Below are 20,426 nucleotides of genomic sequence, written 5' to 3' on the forward strand. Positions count from 1 at the left end.
ATATAGGCCCCCAGTCTCTTCTGGCTTGTAAGGTTTCTGCTGAGAGGCTAACTCTTAGCCTGATGGGTTTCCCTTTGCACGTTACCTGTTACTTCTCTTTAGCTTCTTTGATTTTGACCCTGGACAGTCTGATGATTATGTATCTTGGGGATAATCTTATGAAGTATTTTGCATGGGTTCTCTACATTCCCAGATTTTGAATATTGGCCTCTCTAGCTAGACTGGGGAAGTTCTCATGGATGGCATCCTGAAATGTTTTCCAAGTTGCTTCCATTCTCCTCATCTCTTTCAGGGTTACTGATGAGTTGCAGATTTGATTTCTTTTTTAATCCCGTATTTCTTGCAGGCTTTGTTCATTCCTTTTCATTCTTTTTTCTCTCTCCTTATCTGTCTTATTTCAGAAAGCCAGTCTGTAAGCTCTGAGATTCTTTCCTCCGCTTGGTCTATACTGCTGTTGATACTCATGATTACATTAAATTCTTGTGCTGTGTTTTTCAGCTCTCTCGGGTCAGTTATATCCTTTTCTGTCCTGGCTCTTTTGTCTGCCAGTTTGTATATTTGTTTTTATTATGATTCTTAGCTTCCTTAGACTGGGTTTCAGTGTTCTGCTGAATCTCGATGATCTTTGTTCCTCTCCAGATTCTGAATTCTATTTCTGCCATTTCAGCCATCTCAGCTCGTTAAGAACTCTTGCTGGAGAGCTAGTGCAGTTGTTTGGAGGAAAGAGGACACTGGTTTTTTGAGTCATCAAGAGTTCTTGCGCTGGTTCTTTCTTATTTCCATGGGGCGGATGTTCCTTCGGTCTTTGAAGTTGCTGTCCTTTGAATGGGTTTCTTTTTCCTTTATCCTATTTGGTGACCCTGGGGGTTTGATTGTGTATAAGGTGGGTTCAGTTGGCTGGCTTCATTATTGGAAGATTTGAGGGGACCAGGGCTCAGCTTAGGACTCCTGAACTGCGTGCTGTCACTGGAGGGCTGGTATCCAGCCCTGGCTTTGAACTCTGGCTCCTCCAGGTTAGGAACCTGCTGTGCTGGAGGGGCCAAGCTGCTCCTGGACAGCTGGTCACCACACTCCGATGGGTGGTGCCAGGCAAAGCACTGCGCAGGGTGGTGGCAGCGGGATCTGTCCTCGTTTGCATGTGCCAGTGGCAGTATGGTGGCGTGCATGCTCATTGCCAGTGACAGGGTGCTAGTGGGTGCCATGGAGCCGGCCTCTGGGAGGGCATTTGTAGCAGCACCAGTGGGGGCAGTATGGCTGGAGTGGGGGCAGGGGCACACTGGCAACTGCATGCCTGTGTGTTAGTGCCAATGGTGGGGTTAGCATGGGGGTGGGGCGCTGGTGGGCACAGGACTGTGTGTGCCCTCTGTGCATGTTCACACTGGCAGCAGTGGCCGCTCAGGGCTGGGTGTTGTCTCTGCCTAGTTTCCTGGGGGAGGCCCAGCATGGGTGGAGCACCGGCAGGGGTGGGGCACCGGCAGGGGTGGGGCACCGGCAGGGGTGGGGCTGGCAGGCTCTATGCCGCCAAGACTCTGGCCGGGCGCGGTGGCTCACGCCTGTAATCCCAGCACTTTGGGAGGCCGAGGCGGGTGGATCACGAGGTCAAGAGATCGAGACCATCCTGGTCAACATGGTGAAACCCCGTCTCTACTAAAAATACAAAAATCAGCTGGGCGTGGTGGCGCGTGCCTGTAATCCCAGCTACTCAGGAGGCTGGGGCAGGAGAATTGCCTGAACCCAGGAGGCGGAGGTTGCGGTGAGCCAAGATCGCGCCATTGCACTCCAGCCTGGGTAACAAGAGCGAAACTCCATCTCAAAAAAAAAAAAAAAAAAAAAAAAAAAAAACAAAAAAAAAAAAAAAAAAAAAAAAAAAAAAAAAGACTCTGACAACAATGGAATGGTGGTGGGAGAGGAGAATGGGGGGTGAGGTGCATTTAGGCTGGCAGCAGTGACACGACATAGTGAACACACGACATAGTGAACGCACATCACCAGCAAAATGATGTTGAGGGTGGCTGTGGGCAAATGCCTGCAGGCAAAACCACACAGGGTAGGCTGCAGTGGGAGCAGGGCTCAGGCAGGCTAGTGTGTCTGCGGGGCCGCTCTGCTGGAGCACTCCCCGTTCAGGCACAGTCTGCCAGTGCAGGAGCCATGATGCCGCCCCCAGGAGGTACCTGGGGATAGCACCTCAAGCAGGCTTGGCCAGGCTTGGGCCGCAGGAGAGGCCAGCAGACTGAGGGTTGCCCAGGTCAGACTGGCCCCATCTGATGGGCAAGACTACTCTGGAGAGTTCAGGTCTGACATTTCCCCTAGGGCTAAAGTCTCCCACGGGAGCAAGTCGAGCCTAGGGTTGGGTATCCTGGCTGCGCTCCACTACAGATGCTCCTGCACCAAACCCCCGGCCTGGCTCAGGCTGGAGCTTGCCCTGACCGAGGTAGGAGACAGAACTGGACTCAGGAGGTGGGGCTTGGACGCCAGATCAAATGGAGGACCAGCTAAAACAGGTCAGGGGCAGAAGCGCCTCCTCATAAGACACACCCCCAGTGTGCTATGCCAGTTTACCATTGCCATGGCAACACTTGGAAGTTACTGCCCCTTTTCATGGCGATGACCCAACAACCCAGAAGTTACCAACCACATTCTGGAAATTTCTGCATAAACTGCCCCTTACTTTGCATATAATTAAAAGTAGGTATAAGTGTGACTGCAGCGCTGCCTCTGAGCTGCTGTCCATGGGTAGCCCCACTCCATAGGGAGCAGTGCCTCTGCTGCTGCGCACGCGGGCGCTTCAGCAAAAGTTCTGCTTGTTACCACCGGCTCGCCCTTGAGTTCTTTCCTGGGTGAAGCCAGGAACCCTCCTGGTCTGTCTCAGTTTTGGGGCTCGCCTGCCCTGCATCACTACCACTTCTTTAAGCAGCTTTCTCTGACGAGGGGTCCCTCCTGCCGGGATTCCAGAGGCCATGGTGAGAGTGGGTTCCCCTTGCTTGTTCAACTCACCCTCTCCACAGGAGTCGTTAGGGGCCAGGAATGATTCCTGGTGCACAGTAGCCCCATGCAGCGTTCCCAGCCTCCTCCTCTGTCTCCCTCCAGCTTCTGTGTCTTCCCTCCACCCACTCTTGGGGCCTTCCTTCTGAAGATCTAGGAGCGCACCTGTCTGCACAGTGTCCCTGTCTCGCAGTGGGAGATGTCTCTCCTGGCTGCGCCTAGTTGGCCATCTTGGAGCAGGAGCAAAATCTAGGTAAAGTCTTTAAACAGCTTCAAGCTGGGGTTCCCACGAACCCCTCTTTTTGGTGGACGAGACATAGGGGAAGGGGCCCAGAGCTTTCTTGCCTTCTCTGGGCACGCCACCCTCCAGGAACCTCCACGTGTTCAGCTCTCTGGAGGCTCCTTTTATCTCTTTTGCTTTACGTCTTCCCTCACTGAGACTTCCTCATTCAGTGTTGAATACAAGTGGTGAGAGTGGACATTCTTGCTTTGTTCCTGACCTTAGAGGGACACCATTAAGTCTTTTGCCACCAAGTAGGATGGTAGCTGTAGATTTGTTGTAGATGTTCTTTTTCACCTTGAAGAAGTTCCCTTTTATTGCTAGTTTGCTAAAAGTTTTTTTGTTATCATGCGTGGGTGGGCATTGTATTTTGTTCAGTTCTTTTTCTGTATCAATTGATGTGATCACATGAGTTTTCTTCTTCAGGTTGTTAATATGGTGCATCCCACTGACTGCTTTCTGATTGTTGAACCAGTGTTGCATTCCTGGAATAAAATCCAGTTGGTCATGGTGTATTGTAGATTGAGTATCCATTATACATGCTTGGGACCAGGAGTGTTTTGGATTTCAGATTTCTTTGGATTTTGGAATATTTGTATATGCATCATGAGATATCTTGGGGCTAGGACCCAGGCCCAAACATGAATTCATTTATTTTATTTATTTATTTATTTATTTATTTTGAGGAGGAGCTTCATTCTTATTGCCCAGGCTGGAGTACAATGGCGAAATCTTGGTTCAGTACAACCTCTGCCTCCCGGATTGAAGCGATTCTCCTGCCTCAGCCCCCCAAGCAGCTGGGATTACAGGCGCCTGCCACCACGCCAGGCTAATTGTTGTATTTTTAGTAAAGATAGGGTTTTACCATGTTGGCCAGGCTGGTCTCCAACTCCTGACCTCAGGTGATCTGCCTGCCTCAGCCTCCCAAAGTGCTGGGATTATAGGTATGAGCCACTGCACCCAGCCTCGTTTATGTTTTATATATACCTTATGCACATAACCTGAAGGTAATTTTACTTTTCCCTTGGGGATGCTGAATAAACTGCATTGTGCACCTGCATTTTGACTGCCACCTGTCACATGAAGTCAGGTATGGAATCTCCTACTTTTGACGTCATGTTAGGGCTCAAAAAGTTTTGGATTTTGGAGCATTTTGGATTTTGGATGTTTGGATTAGGCATGCTTAACCTGTATTCTTTTTGTGTACTGCTGGATTTCCTTTGCTGGTGTTTTGTTGGAGATTTTTGGATGTATACTCATAAGAGATATTGGTCTGTGATTTTCTCTTTTCTGCAATGTTTTTACCTGGTTTTAGTATCAAAGTAATGGAGGAAGTGTTTCTTCCTCTTCCGTTTCCTGGGAGACATTTTATAGAATCTATGTTAATTCTTTAAACATTTGTTAGAATTTACTACTGACACTATCCAAGCCTGGAGATCTATTTTACACAATGCTTTTAACTATGAATTTCAAAAAAAAAGTGTTCTTTTGAGACAGGGCCTTGCTCTGTTGCCCAGGCTGGAGGGCAGTAGCATGATCGCAGCCCACTGCACCTCGACTCCCCCAGCTCAAGGGATCATCCCATCTCAGCCTCCCGAGCAGCTGGGACTACAGCCGTGTGCCACCAAGCCTGGCTAATTTTTAAAAAATGTTTTGTAGAGATGAGGGTCTCACTGTGTTGCCCTGGCTGATCTCGAACTCCTGGGGCAAGTGATCCTCCTGCCTCGGCCTCCCAAAGTACTGGTAGTACAGGCATGAGCCGCTGTCAGACGTGGCCTCCATCCTGCTGTTAAGTCCATTGAGCAGGCTGTTTATTTCAGTTATTATATTCCTTAGTTCTAAAATTTCTCCATTTGATTCTTCTCTCTGTTTTTGAGACAGGGGCTTACTCTGTTGCCCAGGCTGGAGTATAGTGGTGCAGCCATAGCTCACTGCAGCCTCAGCCTCCTGTGCTCAAGTGATGCTCCCACCTGAGCCTGCTGGGTAGCTGAGACCACAGGCGAGCACCACCATGCCTGGCTGGGTTTTTTAATTTTGTAGAGACCAGGACTTGCTGTGTTTCCCAGGCTGTTCTCAAATTTCTGGTTCATTCTTCATCATCTGTTTATTTGATGAGACTTTCTATTTTAACATGTGTTGCAAGCATTTGCAATTTTTAAAATAGCTGTTTGAAGTCTTTGTCAGATAATCCCAACATCTGTGAAGTGTTGACATTGGTTGATTGGGTTTTCCAGGCAGGTTGACATTTTCGTGGTTGGTTGTATGCTGAGTCATTTTGGATTGTATCCTAGACTTTTTTTTTTTTTTTGAGACGGAGTCTCGCTCTGTCCCCCAGGCTGGAGTACAATGGTGCAGTCCTGGCTCACTGCAACCTCCGCCTCCTGGGTTCAAGCACTTCCCCTGCTTCAGCCTCCCGAGTAGCTGGGATTTGAGGACCATACCTGGCTAATTTTTGTATTTCTAGTAGAGACGGGGTTTCACCTGGGTTCAAGCACTTCTCCTGCCTCAGCCTCCCGAGTAGCTGGGATTTCAGGACCATACCTGGCTAATTTTTGTATTTCTAGTAGAGACGGGGTTTCACCATGTTGGCCAGGCCGGTCTCGAACTCCTGACCTCATGATCCACCTGCCTTGACTTCCCAAAGTGCTGGGATTACAGGTGTTTGCCACTGCGCCCGGTCATATTCTAAGTCTTATTTAAACTATATGGGAAATACTGATATTTTTGTTTTGGCCGGCGGCCAGTCTTTCAGGCCACAAGTTCCAACCTCCAACCTGTGGGCCATGAACATCAGGTCGGTTTTTAAAGCTCCTACTTAGGTCTCCTAGGTGTGCACCGCACCGCCCAGTGGTCAGTCTGGGACCAGGGTGGTTAGTTCCATTCTCAGAGTCTTTGGTAAGTGGAAGTATAGTATACACACAGGATGCACACATGCTCGATTCTAGAGCATTCTGGAGACATTAGCCACTTGATGGGTGACTTTCCTGAGCCCCTGCCTCTGTGCTGTCTATCTGGCACTTTCACATTCCTTGCGGTGTTCTCGGTTGCACACATCTGCCACTGGGCCCGCATCCAGCCCACATGGGGAGAGCACAGAGAGAGAAAAGGACAACAGTCCCCCCCACCCTTGGAACAGTAGCTAGCACCACAGGGCCTGGGGCATGAGGAACGCGGAGATGAGGACTTGTGTTTTCTGGGAGCATCAGGAGCTCCTCTTGCCCTGGAGCCCGGCCTGGAGGCTCTGCTGAGCTCTCGTCTGCTCTGTGGTGCTCACTCCTGCCTCCAGGTTTCTGCTGCCCTTTTTTGTGGGGGCGGCGGGGACACTGTGCATTCGGTGGCTCTTCCCTGGTCCACCTGCTGCTGTCTTCGGTGTTCCGGCAGCTGCCAAGCCTCCTGCCCAGGTTTCAGAGCTGTAGTCGGCGGCAGGGGAAGCGGCGTCCACCAACCCACCTTGCCAGCCATTTGCTTTTGTGTTCACACTGGCCGCCTCCTCACGGTGTGGTGGACGGTGACGGGCTCAGCCGATCCAGGCTGAGGATCACTCAGGCGCCCATTTCTGATGGTCACAGGCCATGCAGCATTGAGCAGTCTTGCTCAGCCCCAGACGTGTGCACTTGGGTGTCTCCATGACCTGGGTCGGAATTTCTGGAGGGCTGAGGCCCCAGACACGGAATTGCCGAGGAGAGTGCTGCCCAGACTGTCTCCCAGCGCGCTCTGTGCAGACCTCTTTGCATTCTTACTTTCTAAGCTATGGGATGGGACAGTAGCCTCGCTAATAACCGCCTTCCCCTCTCCTCTGGGGACCCTTGTCTGATTGTTTATTGAGCCCAAAACAGGATCCATCTGGGTGCCCTGGGATGCAAAGGCAAGTCCCAGAGGCAGCTTAGAGCTGAGCGGGAAAGCTATGGGGCTGCGGGGTCCCACCACAGGGCTCTGCTATGCGTGGCTCCATCTGGAAGGACCCCACTCCTCCACACGGGTCAGCCCAAGGGCAGCCGTCAGAATGCCGCCTTCCTAAGTCACTTGCAGAGCTGGCGGCTGCGTCAACATTTACCTCCAGATTGATTATCTGGGTGGAGCCTGGTACTTACACAGCCAGGCCCTCAGCAAGCATCCCTTCAGCGCCCACCCTGGGAAGGGCACCTGCTCTGGGCAGCTAGTCACACCTCAGCTGAGAAGGTCCCGATTGCTGCCTGCAGGGCCGAGATCAGCCTCGTGGGCTGGGCGGCTTTTCGGCTTCACTCCCTGGGCCTGCCGTCGCAGCATTTGTGACCTCACGTGTTCAGGTAGCTGGCTGCCAGGGACAGTCTCAACTCCCTGTGGGGGAGGCAGCATCGAGGGCGAATGAGAGGCCATCACAATCGAGTGGAGGCCCTCTGAGAACGAGGCAGGTGGAATCCCAGTGCTCAGGCTCCGGGAGCCCCTGCCAGTGAGGGTCCTGCGCGCCTGAGCCTCCTCGTGCCCACTGAGCACCTGCTGTCTCACACGCTGTTTCTGGAGCAGGACGTGGCAGTGCGCAGCCCCACGTGGCTTCCCCGAGCAGAGAGATAGACAAGTAGGCAGACTCAGGGAAGCGCTTGTGCACTGTGGGACTGGGGAGCCGCCTTCAAGATGGGGACAGGACAGTGACAGGAGGCGAGGGTGCGGAGGGGACAGACCAGAGAGCTTGGGGTTGTGTCCGCTTCCCTGCCCCTCCCATGGCTGCCATTTGCTTGGTGCCTCAGTTTTCCTGATTCCCTCAGAGGCGAGGGTGGGGAGGTGACAGACCAGAGCCCTCGGGGCCATGTCTGGTTGGCACCTCAGTTTTCCCAGTTCCCTCAGAGGCAGCAAGCTGGTGAGAGGCTTTAGCGTGTCTACCTGGTGCTTTTTGGATGTCACACGTAAGACTGCACAGACTCTCCTGCTCCTCTGCGGACAGGAAACACGGGCCCTGCACCATGTTAGCCTGGCTGGAGCCAGCATCTGGCCCCAGGTGTCCAAGTTGGTGGCCCCGGTCTGTGCAGCATGGCAGTGTGCAGTGGTGGCCAGGGCTGCAGCCCAGCGATTCTTCTGTCAATCTGCGCCCTCAGCACAGGGCCTCTGATCTGAGCGTGTTTCGTCACCTCTAAAATCGGTGCAGGAAGAGATGCTCTGGCATCTTGGCTCACTCAGGACAGGCGGGGGGTGGAGGACCATCGCCCTGCCGTGGATTTCTAATTGCACTCTCAGACGTGTCCCAGCACCTCGCCAGGGTCCCTCCTCCAGAGGTTGTCAAGGCATGTGTGGAGCAGAGCAATGCCTGGTGTGGTGGAAATGCTGTGTCAGCCTTGTGACTGGATTGAAGTGGATTATTTTGGATCAAGTGTTATCACACATCAGGGTGGCCCTGGGAAGCAGGAAGGGGTCCAGACCTGGGGGATGAGGGGCCAGTGGCCTCCCTGGGAGGTCAAGAGGAGAAACAGCTTTCAAGAAAAGTCAGTCTGACCTGGTCCAAGAGACCCTGGCCCAGCCCATCGGGTGAGGAGGGACCAAAGGGTCCTGGTCCGGGGCTGTCGAGCTCAGGGCCTCTCAAGGCTGACTTAGCATGGGGAACCAGCTGAGTTCAGCCCGGGGGATTCAGGGGACTCTCGGGAGGGAAGGACTGGTGTAAGAGAGAGAATCCTCAGGGCTCCAGACACACATCACCTGGCCCCAGTGTGGCCCGAGGCCTAGGGGGCAGGACCCGGTATCCGCCTCATGTCCACAGGGTGCTGGAGTGGGGTGGGTGTCAGCCAGGTGTGGGTTGGGGGTAGGCCTGAGCCACAGCTGGGAGTCTCCCAGCTCAGGGGACAAACAGGAGGGGAATGGGCTGGGGGTTGTGAAGGGCGTTGAGAGTGGGGTGGCCAGAGGGTCACACGACATGATGGGAGGCAGTGGCTGGTGTTGGGGACGTCCCCGAACGCCCACACTGCCACCCCCAGGTCAGCGCCAACGGCAACGTCCTGCGCAGCGAGATCGTGGGCTCCATCAAGATGCGGGTGTTCCTCTCGGGGATGCCTGAGCTGCGCCTGGGCCTCAATGACAAGGTCCTCTTTGACAACACAGGCCGTGAGTACCCGCACCGCGGGTCCTGCCATGAGGATGGCTTCACGGGGCACGCATGGTACAGCCCAGGCCAGGGTTGGGCCAGGCAGAGGACGAGCTGCTTTGGCACCATTTCACACTGCTTCACAGCCAGCCGCGTAGAGCATCCATCTGTCCCGGCAGAGTAGGCACAGGCAGTGAAAACCCTCAGTCGAGCTGTGAGGCCCCCGTCACCCGGCCTCACACGGCAGGTCCGGCACTCTGCCCTGCGTTGCCCGAGCTGCTGGACTTGGCGAGGCCTGGCTCTCTCCTCCCTCCCAGTCCAGGTTTCTCCCCGACCTTGGGCCCTAGGTATGGGCTGTGTGAAGGCCACACATGGTGATTCTTGCTCCCGCAGCCTGGCCTCTAACACTTCCCACAGCTGGGCGGGGCCAGAGGGGCTCAGGGCCTGGGTTTGCGAACTGCGCCTCCCACCTCTCAGCCATCACAGGCCACTGGAAGAGAGTGCTGTGGCTGAGCACACCCCCATTCCTGGCCCAGCGAGCGCTTCTCGGGCATCGGCCCATCAGGGCAGCGACCCCCCCCCCGGGCTGGGCAGGGCCCCACCCACATAGCCCTTGGTGAGGTGGGAAACCAAGGTAGGACCCAGGATCCCATAGATGACAGGGTCTGAGCCCTGAGCCATCCCCCAACCGAGTCCACCAACTGAGCCCTGGTATGGCCGCTGAGGACTCAGCATGAACCAGACCCACCAGCCCTGCCCCTGGGAACCCAGGGGTGTGAGGAGTGGCGGGGTGGTTGTCTTGGGACCCAGCCCCCTTGGTGTTGGTGGCCCAGGCTGCTCTTGGTGCGTGGACTGGGGCCCCTGCTCTGCCCAGGGTGGGCCCAGGTGGTAGGAGTGCCGCTGAGAGCGCGACCAGAGGGCCCAGGTCTGTCCTGCCCTCACCCCGACTCCAGGCGGCAAAAGCAAATCCGTGGAGCTGGAGGATGTGAAGTTCCACCAGTGTGTGCGGCTGTCACGCTTCGAGAATGACCGCACCATCTCCTTCATCCCGCCCGATGGCGAGTTCGAGCTCATGTCCTACCGCCTCAACACCCACGTGAGTGTGCCACCCTAGGGCTGGGCTGCAGGCAGCTTCTCCTTTATCTTGAGGAGGGTAAGCCCAGGCAGGCACGGGGGCCGGGCCCACCCCACACTCTATGAGCTGCCTGGCTCTGCAGAGACCGAGTCTGAGGATTTGGGACTCCGAGCTTTCTGAGGGGCACAGACCCCGTTGGCCACCAGGCAGTCTCTAGAGCGGGCCCCGGTCGTGTTTTCTGCATTGGCACTGACACCTCCCCGGTAGTTCCCGGCTGCCTCGACACTCCCTGATGCTGGCTGTGCATGCCCTGGGGGGCCCTAGGCCCACATCCAGGCAGATGGTCCCTTTCACTGGGCCTCAGTTTCCCCTCTGAAATGGGGCTTTGTCAAGCACGGCCAGGCGTGAGCACGCTGTTTGCCCTCCCTCCTCGGCAGGTCAAGCCTTTGATATGGATCGAGTCGGTGATTGAGAAGCACTCCCACAGCCGCATCGAGTACATGATCAAGGTGCGGGGCCGAGGGGAGGGCTGCGGGCAGCCACCCACTGAGGGCCTAACCCAGGGCTGTGGGTGCCGGGGAGCTGCCATCTGTGCCCTTTCTGTGGCCTCAGATGCAGGAATGGCCTGCCCCTAGATGGTGCCACTTGTGGGGAGGGGCCTACAGCCAGGACACTCAGCGGTGTTGCCCAGCAGGTGGACCACCTCTGTCCTCAGTGAGCCCTGTCCAGCCCAACCTGGCCCTGGGGACACAGACACTGTCCCAGGAGGGCAGGGCAGAGGGAGGGATGGGGAGCCTCGGAAGCTGAGCAGACAGGAGAAGCAAGATGAAACTCCTGAAATTAGACCTTGGGAGAGTCTCAAAGCTGGGATCGGGGTGGGCAGTGCCTGGAGAAGTGGGGTCGGGGTGGGGGTAGGGAAGATCCCCCAGGCCAGGCTGAGGGCCATGTGGCCTGGAGGGGCTGGGCCAGGTCCCCGTGGCCTCCGTAACCCTGGGCTGCATCGGCCTGGTCTGCAGGCCAAAAGCCAGTTCAAGCGGCGGTCAACAGCCAACAACGTGGAGATCCACATTCCCGTGCCCAACGATGCCGACTCGCCCAAGTTCAAGACGACGGTGGGGAGCGTCAAGTGGGTCCCCGAGAATAGTGAGATCGTGTGGTCCATCAAGTCCTTCCCGGTGAGTGCCCCGCGCCTGTCTCCGCGACGCAGCCCGAGTGCTGTCGGACCTCGAGATGGGGTGACAGTGGCCACTATGTCCCCCACCCCTGGGCGTCTGAAAGGGTGGACGGAGAGCCAAGGACTGGAGGGAAAGCAGGAGGAGGCAGAGGCTGACTGGGCCCCTCGGCCCCTTTCTGTTTGTAAACCAGCCTCTATCTCTACCCTCAGGGCAGCGCCCTCTCCCTCCCTCTCTGTGATGCCCCCGAGTACCAATGTTAGATGGGGCTCCAGTGCATACAGGCCTGAAGGAGCCCCGCCCACACCGGCAGGTCCAGGGCCCCTTCCGTGCAGGCCATCGAGGTGTACCGCTGCCGGCCAGTCGGCCGGAGCAGCACGGCCTCCAGCGCCCCGCACCAGCCGCCTGTGTCCTGGGCGAGCTCTGCACTGGTGTGGCTGTCCCCACACCGTGCTAAGGATTCTGAGGACTTGAGTCCGGGCTTTCGAGAGTATGCGGTGGCCAGAGAGGCTAGGCCCGGGCATGGCTCTAGAGCTGAGCCGGGTGGTCCTGACCTGCTCCGCCAGGCACTGCTTTCCATGTTCTCTCCTCTCTCTCCGTCTGCATCCCACGGGCACTTGGGGACAGCCCCTTGAATTCCGTGACATTACTTTCCCTCACAGCCTCAATCTGATCACATGACATAAAATACAGCACATAGAGGAAGGAGAAAGAAAAGCTGGTAACCCTTTTCTTTCTTTGAGACAGAGTCTTGCTCCGTCACTCAGGTTGGAGTGCGGTGGTGTGATCTGGGCTCACTGCAACCTCTGCCTTTCGGGTTTAAGCAATCCTCCTGCCTTAGCCACCATGCCTGGCTAATTTTTGTATTTTTAGTAGAGATGGGGTTTCACCATGTTGGCCAGGATGGTCTTGATCTCTTGACCTCATGATCTGCCTGCCTTGGCCTCCTATAGTGCTGGGATTACAGGCGTAAGCCACCACACCGAGCCTGGCTATTTGCTTTTAAACCTAAAGTGTTTCTCAGTCCTGCCCCTACCGCTGTTACCAGGGTAGAGAATCTGACATGTGTCCATGACACTGTCCCTCTGGACAGAGAGCCGGGCCGGGCTCTGCGTTCCCCATAGCGCCCACTTCACAGAAGTGGCTGCCCCGTTACTGGGTGTATGGGTACCTGTGACTATTGTGTTGTCCCTGTGGCTTATGGGCCAGCAGCCTCTAGGCTTGTGACCCGTCCTCCTGTGCAGCTGTCATTCCCCCTGTGATGACGGCAGCACGCCTGCCGCTGCCTGTCCTTCCTGCCCGGGAGCCCTTCTCACTGTGCTTTTTTGGCATCAAGGGGGTTTGGTATTGAACTGGCACCAGCCTACAGTTCTTATCGAGAGCAGAGTTAAAGCCACTCAGCTCAGCATGACTACACGGGCTGGGTGTGTGGACCTTCACTGCCCCTGCAGAGTCTGCTTCCCTGCATTTTCTTTGGCTTGTGTCTTCCTGTCGGTCTTGCTAAGGTTCAGATCTGGGGTTCAGGTGAGGCGCCGAGGGGGTTTATGCCCTTGCTGCCTGCTTTACCAACTGCTGCTGTCTCGTTATCCTCCCCTCAGCACACGTCACGCTGCCCTAGTGGCAGCAGGCAGAGATGGGCCACTCTGCCTGCCCCAGCTGCATGGGGAAGGCCCCTGCCCCGAGGCGGAAACAGCCCTAGTCGCAGCTCCCACTGAACCTCGGCCCGAGTCCTGGGGAACAGAGACTGTGGGTCCCACGTGTGGCCAGAGTTGAGATCGTGTCCCTGACTGCTCAGGGCAGGACCAGGCACTGGGGACGCCCAGGCTGTGACCTCTTGTTCCTCAAGGCAGGGTGAAGATCACTGCCAGGATGCAGGTTCCAGCCAGAGCTGCCCCCTGCTCACCCTTAGGGCTGACCTGTCACTCAGGGCGTGCTTCTTGGTTTCTTCCTTTTGTCGCCTCTCCCTGTTCATGGTTCTCACCTTGACACACTCTTCACGTGCTGTCCTGAGAGTCGACGCATGGCCCCTGATCCCCGGCAGCCCTCACCTGCCACAGTCATTGCACCCTCCCTCCCTCCCTCTTCCTTCCCATGGCCAGTCTGTCTTGTTTGCCAGCCTTAGGGGAAAGTGCACTGGGGGAGCTGGGGTGCTGGGCCACTGCAGGTGACACAGGCGACATTGCAGGGGCTTGGTGAGCTCAGCTCTGGGTGCCTGGGAGTCCTCTTGGGGCAGCTGGGCACTCCAGTGCAGGGTCAAGCTTTCACTCCCCAGCACGGGGACTCACGCTCCCCTCCCTGGACTGGGGTGAACGGTCAGTCTCTGCTCATCGCCACTAGGGCCAGAGCTGTTGGCCAAGCTGGGGGCAGGGCCTGGGCCTGAGCGCCTCCCTGTCTGCTCCCCAGGGTGGCAAGGAGTACCTGATGCGGGCCCACTTTGGCCTGCCCAGCGTGGAGGCAGAGGACAAGGAGGGCAAGCCCCCGATCAGCGTTAAGTTCGAGATCCCTTACTTCACTACCTCCGGCATCCAGGTATGTACAGCCCAGGTGAGGCCGCAGGTGACAGACGTCAATGCAGCCAGCACGGAAAAAGGGGTCGGGCAGCTGCAGCCAGGACCCCATGGTGCCACGGGGCTCCGCCTCCCACAGGCAGTGGGACTCCAGCTGAGGAGAGGCGAGGCTGCCTCTGCTTAGCCCTGAGCTCAAAGCTCAGAGACTCATTCTGCCCCAAAACTAGCATTTGAGGCTCTGCTGTCCACACTGATGCACCATAGGACCTCTTCCCTGGCACCCCCTCAAAAGCCCACGGCAGGAGAGGCTTAAGGAGAGCCAAGGGCCTTCTGGCTGGGCTCCCCAGCAGGCTGCTGAGGCCGAGTCTGCGAGGCTCACCCTGCTCATCACTGCTTCCAGAGGTGGCTCTGCCCTCCCATGCCTCTGCACGGTCCAGACACAAATCCCCTTCACCCCCGAGGTCTGTGCTCATCCACTCGTCACAGCCTCCCCTGCCAGCCAGCAGGAATGGTTACGGGGGGACCAACAGGGATGGGAGCCTGCGGTGCTTAGGGCCTTGCAACCTGTGCCCCAGGTGCGCTACCTGAAGATCATTGAGAAGAGCGGGTACCAGGCCCTGCCCTGGGTGCGTTACATCACACAGAACGGAGGTGAGTGCGGCCCCACCATGGGGTGGGGTTGTGCTGAGGGGTCTTCGGTGGCTGCCCCCAGGGTGGAGTGGTCGGGTCCTGAAAGCCTTGTCGGGTGCCCCCCATCCTGGGTGCAGAGTCCAACATGAGGCCTCCCTCCTGTCTCCTAGATTACCAGCTCCGGACCCAGTGAGGGGCTGTCGCTGCCAATGCCCCGGCCCCAGCACCAGGGGACACACCTGCCAAGCCCACCGGATGGAGGGGCCCTCCCTGGACTCGGGCTAGCCTCCACCCAGGGACCCCTGCCTTCCCCAGGCCACCTGCTCTGCCATCAACACTCATCTCAGAAGCCGCATTTCCCGAAGAGGCTGGTCTTCAAAAAGTCTCGTCTCTTTGCCCCTGAAGTCAGTTTCAGGGAAAAGAGATGAAAACTTTCCCTCTAGAGGTTACAGCCTTTTATGCTGTTGAGCTCCCAGGTACTAAGAAGCTTGGCCAACGCTTGCCAGACAGACAGCTGCAGGTGGCATCTGCCACCAAGGAAGCGCCAGCCTCACTGGGCCAGCCGGTGCGTCATCTTGTTGCCATTTTGTTGAACGTGATGGGTTTATGGGTGTTCCTGGAGCTTGTCTTTGTGCGTTCGTTGCTGTTTGTTACCTCACCATCCCACATCCCAGGGCACTCAGGCAGCACTTGGTGAGGACGGGCCCTCACCCTCGTCTTCCTCCCCAGCAGTGCATGCAGGGGGCCGTTTACACATTGGTGCCGGGACCTGGTGCTCTCGGGGGCCACTGCAGCATCTGCCTGCTCCCTGGAGGCCCCTGCTCTGGACTCACAGGCCTCACCTGTGGCGCCTTCTCAGGGCCAGCCTGGGTCACAGGACGCCGTCACTCAGCCAGATCAGTATTTACCCAGCAGGGGAGGTGGGATTCGGTGAGAGACGCCGGCCTCAGACTTCTTCCCACTGAGGGTCCAGAGAGCGGGGCCATGTGTCACCCACATCTGCGCTTGGTCACCACCCTCCCCACCCTATGTGTGTTCATGTCATAGTTACATTAAATTCCATTCATTGAATACTCTGCGGCCTTCCTCCGTTGTGGCGTGGTCTTGACGACGCCTGCGTGACCATGGGCAGCTGCAGCGCTTGCCTGGTTTCGTCACTGACCTTCCCTGTGGCCTCACAAGGTGCCACCAGCTCCTGCTTCCCGAGCTGAAACAGGAAAAGCAGCTGCAGGATGAGACAGCTACAGCGCTGGAACGTGGGCCACCGCTTCAGGGCCACGCAGAGGAGGCCACAGAGGCAGGTTCTCCTCTCCAACCTGTTCCACCCTCAGATGGCCAACAGCTGGTCCCCGCCTCTCCCCAGCCCAGTGGCCCGCTCCGAGCGTGGTCCTTGTGTCAGCAACATCCCTGTGTGCTCACTAGAAATGCAGGTTCTTGGGCCAACCCTGATCTGCCAAAGCCGAGGCTCTGGGACCAGGGTCCCGGAAACCATTAACAAGGCCCTCGGGTGCTTTTTCTGTGAACTGCTACCTGGTCCACGGGGCAAACGGCACGTAGCTAGGATGCACCACCTGCTCCCGGCTCCCTGCCCCCAGTGCTGGTGGCCCTGCCTGGCCAGTGCCCTCTTGCCTTCGTTCTCCCCCCTCTCTCCTTTCTTGCTGAGCTCACCCTCAGGCATCTCTTGGGCATCCATCCTAACATGACCCAAGTAGAACCTTGGCTGTCCACCCATGCGGGTCTTCCCCGTCTCAGTGATGCTGCCCCAGCCGAGGGTGCAGGGCTCAGACGGAAGTCCTGCAGGCCTCCCTAAGGCCCCTCCCCTCACTGTCCACACCCGTACCAGCAGCCAGCCTGACGGCCCCTCCGGAAGACCCTGGGTCTGATCTCGGCCATCCTCGCTGCTCCAGTGTGGGCTGTCCCTGTCCCCACCCTGCAGAGCCCCCGTGCTGGGACACTGCAGGGACAGAAGAGGGCTGGTCCACAGGACAGAAGAGGGGCTTCGGTTTCCAGCGACAGAACAGATCAGCCCTGCAAACCCTCCACCGGACGGTAGAAACGCGAGAAATGAAGCAGACGCACCTTGCCATGCCCATAAAAACTCAAGATCTGCAGGAGCCCAAAACGAAGGAAGGAGACTTGGAAGACACCATGGGCTCGCGCCGGAGTTGCTCTTGGAAACCACAGGGTTTAGATTTGGGGGCCAGGTGGCAGATAAGACTTTGGTCCTCCGGAAATGGTGAAATGCAGTGGAAATGACTCCTGCATGAAGCTGGAGTCTCGTAAGAGCCTCAAAAGATACTTGCAGTAAAAAGATGGACTAGAAAAAATCATTTGCCCTTCACCCCTGAGAATAAGCACTGTGTCCTCTCTTTGCCTGAGATCCAGAGGAGAAAAAGCCTCCCCTGAGGCCTCACCGCTTGTTTAGACCTGACATGTATAATGCACCGATATGGTTTGCAGACACCCAAGCCAAGATGATTATGACACAAAACCTCCCTGGAAGGACCTAACTTCATCCCTTCTTACCGAAGATCCTCGCACACAATCCATCCTACACACGAGGACACGTCCTCAAAATTACAAAACACGTGCGTAAAAGCAAACTTTAAACAGCGGGATGGGCCGGGCACGGTGGCTCATGCCTGTAACCCAGCACTTTGGGAGGCCGACGCAGGTGGATCACGGGGTCAGGAGAACAAGACCATCCTTGCCAACATGGTGAAACCCTGTCTCTACTATAAATGTAAAAATTAGCTGGGCGTGGGGGCACGCACCTGTAATCCCAGCTACTCAGGAGGCTGAAGCAGGAAAATCGCTTAAACCAGGGAGTCAGAGGTTGTAGGGAGCTGAGACTGCACCACTGCACTTGAGCCTGATAACAGAGCAAGACTCCATCTCAAAAACAAAAAAAAACCTGGCAGGATTAGATCCTCACGAACTTCAAAGACTATCGGGCATGTAAACAAATACGCTATGCAGTAAATGTGCTCCAGGTGAGTAGAGGCACAGAGACTCTCCACACTTGATCTTGGCCAAAAGGCGATGGCACAGGGACTCAATAGAAAGGAACAAAATGCTGTTGCGACAGAACTGTTACAACATCCAACAAGGCAAATAATTTGCATGCGGATTATGCCTACAAATCAGAAAAAGGGAGAACCTAATAAAATGGGCAGTGCGTGAACAGCATGAAGAAGAAATACAAATGGCAAACGTTCAGGCAGGCATGGTGGCTCACACCTGTAAGCCCAGCACTTTGGGAGGCCGAGGCGGACAGGTCACTGGAGGTCAGGAGTTTGCGACCAGTATGGCCAGCATGGTGAAACCCCGTCTCTACTAAAAATACAAAAATTATCCAGGCGTGGTGGTGCCTGCCTGTAATCCCAGCTGTTGGGGAGGCTGAGGCAGGAGAATGGTTTGAACGTAGGAGGTGGAGGTTAGAGTGAACCGAGATGGCACCACTGCACTCCAGCCTGGGCAACAGAGCAAGACTCCATCTCAAAAAAAAAGAAACATAGGCCTGGCTCGGTGGCTCACGCTCATGCCTGTACCCAGCACTTTAGGAGGCCAAGGCAGGTGGATCACCTGAAGTCAGTTCAAGACTAACCTGGCCAATGTGGCAAGACCCCATCTTTACTAAAAATACCAAAATTAGCCAGGCACAGTGGCCGGCACCTATAATCCCAGCTAACAGGAGGCTGAGGCATGAGAAGCGCTTGAACCCCAGGAGGCGGAGGCAGCAGTGAACCGAGATCGCACCACTGCACTGCAGCCTGGACAACAGAGCAAGACTTCATCTAAAAAAAAAAAAAAAAAAAGGCAGACATTTAACCACGTAGGTATTCAGGAAATACGTACACATAAACCAAGACCACAGTTAGATGCTATTTCGCGTGCATTTTTTGAGACAGGGACTTACTGTGTTACCCAGGCTGGAGTACAGTGGCATGATCATGGCTCACTGCAGCCTCGAGCTGCCAGGCTCACACAATTCTGCCTCAGCCTCTTGAGCGGGGACTACAAGTACATGGCACCATCCTGGGCCAATTTTTTGTATCTTTAGTAGAGATGGGGTCTCATCATGTCCACACTGGTCTTCAACTCCTGGGCTCGAGACGTCCTCCCACTACAGCCTCCCAAAGTTGCTGGGATTACAGGCGTGAGCCACCTCGCCCAGCCTCCTGAACATCTAGAACGTGCTACCTGTGTGCTGACTGTGGGAAAGCTGAGAACATCCTACCTGAAATCGTCTTTATGCCAGTATTCTCTTGCAGAAGTCTAGCTGAGGAAAGCCCTGAGAAATCCATGCACAAATATGTAGAGAAATACCAGGTGTACACTTACAGCAGCATAGTTCATCAGGGCAAGAAACTGGAAACCAACCAGAAGTCCCTCAGGAACATGGACCATCGTAGTCTTTTCACACAACAGATCACAGCCGTGAAAATGAATTCAGGGAGGGCAGTGATGCGGCTCGGAATACATCTTAAACACTGAGTGGGAAAAATGTTTACAAAAGAGTGTGCAGTGATCTGGTATAAAATATCCCCACACACTTAGGGATTTTATATATCTCTATCTCCTAGCACAGCACAGTTAATGAGGCACACACACTTACACTCCATGCTCCGCATCCTCTGCGTCCGTGCATTCTACCCACAGTGGATTGAAAATATTTGAAAAACACTTGTGTCTGTGCTGAGCATTTACGGTTTTTTCTTGTCATTATTCCTTAAATAATATACTATAACGACTATTTACCTAGCATCTACAGTGTACTGGGTAATCTAGAGATGATTTAAAGATGAGGTGCATAGGATATATGCAAATGTGCCATTTTATAGAAAAGACTTGAGCATCCTCAGGTTGTGGTATCTGAGGGGAGTCCTGGAAGCAATCCCTTGAGGATACGGATGGATATATATATATAAAATATATCTCCAGCAAAAGTCTAACAAGATACTTGAGAATTTGAAAAAATTCACATCCCTAGTTATCTCTGAAGGCAAAAACAGGAAGAGGGTATGACTGGGGCCTCTGCTGTATTGGCAATTTCCTTAAGCTTGGTGCTTAATTCTTTATGCTTTCTGTAGGTTTTTGGCTTGTTTGTTTTTTGGATTTTTTGAGACAGAGTCTCACTCTGTTGCCTAGGCTGAAGTGCAGTGACATGATCATGGCTCACTGTAGCTTCAAACTCCTGGCCTCAAGAAATCCTTCACCTCGGCCTCCCAAAGTGCTGGGATTACAGGCGTGAGCCACGGCACTCAGCCCTTTTTGTAGTTCTTACTTTTTTTTTTTTGAGATGGAGTCTCACTCTGTAACCCAGGCTGAAATGCAATGGCATGATCTCAGCTCACTGCAACCTCCACCTCCCAGATCCTGGTTCAAGCAATTTTCCTACCTCAGCCTTCCAAGTAGCTGGGATTACAGGCACGAGCCATCATGCCCAGCTAATTTTTGTATTTTTTAGTGAAGATAGGGTTTCACCATGTTGGCCAGTCAGGTCTTGAACTCCTGACCTTGTGATCCACCCACCTCAGCCTCCCAAAGTTCTGGGATTATAGGCATGAGCCACTGTACCCGGCCACTTTTTTAAGACAATGCAAAGCTGGGCCTGGTAGTGTACATCTGTAGTCCCAACTACTCAGGAGGCTGAGGCTAGAGGATACTTGAGCCTAGGAGTTCAAGGCCAGCCTGGGCAACATCGTGAGACCCTGTCTTTAAGCTAACAAAA

At 55.2% G+C, this 20,426-nt stretch overlaps 1 protein-coding gene across 2 annotated transcripts in view; it reads left to right on the forward strand.

Moving 5' to 3' along the window:
- Window positions 1-15,768, forward strand: part of AP1M1 (adaptor related protein complex 1 subunit mu 1) — a 33,888-nt gene extending 18,120 nt beyond the window's left edge. For both annotated transcript variants that reach the window (XM_037728735.1, XM_017501174.2), the window contains 7 exons: window positions 9,202-9,328; window positions 10,262-10,404; window positions 10,821-10,892; window positions 11,400-11,558; window positions 13,959-14,084; window positions 14,638-14,713; window positions 14,863-15,768. In XM_037728735.1, coding sequence (XP_037584663.1) covers window positions 9,202-9,328; window positions 10,262-10,404; window positions 10,821-10,892; window positions 11,400-11,558; window positions 13,959-14,084; window positions 14,638-14,713; window positions 14,863-14,885 — 726 coding nt within the window. In that variant the 3' untranslated portion in view covers window positions 14,886-15,768. The remainder of the gene's footprint in view (window positions 1-9,201; window positions 9,329-10,261; window positions 10,405-10,820; window positions 10,893-11,399; window positions 11,559-13,958; window positions 14,085-14,637; window positions 14,714-14,862) is intronic.
- The last annotated feature ends 4,658 nt before the right edge of the window (window positions 15,769-20,426 follow it).

The sequence above is a fragment of the Cebus imitator genome, unplaced genomic scaffold, assembly GCF_001604975.1.
Source record: "Cebus imitator isolate Cc_AM_T3 unplaced genomic scaffold, Cebus_imitator-1.0 Scaffold280, whole genome shotgun sequence".
Classification (NCBI taxonomy): domain Eukaryota; kingdom Metazoa; phylum Chordata; class Mammalia; order Primates; family Cebidae; genus Cebus; species Cebus imitator.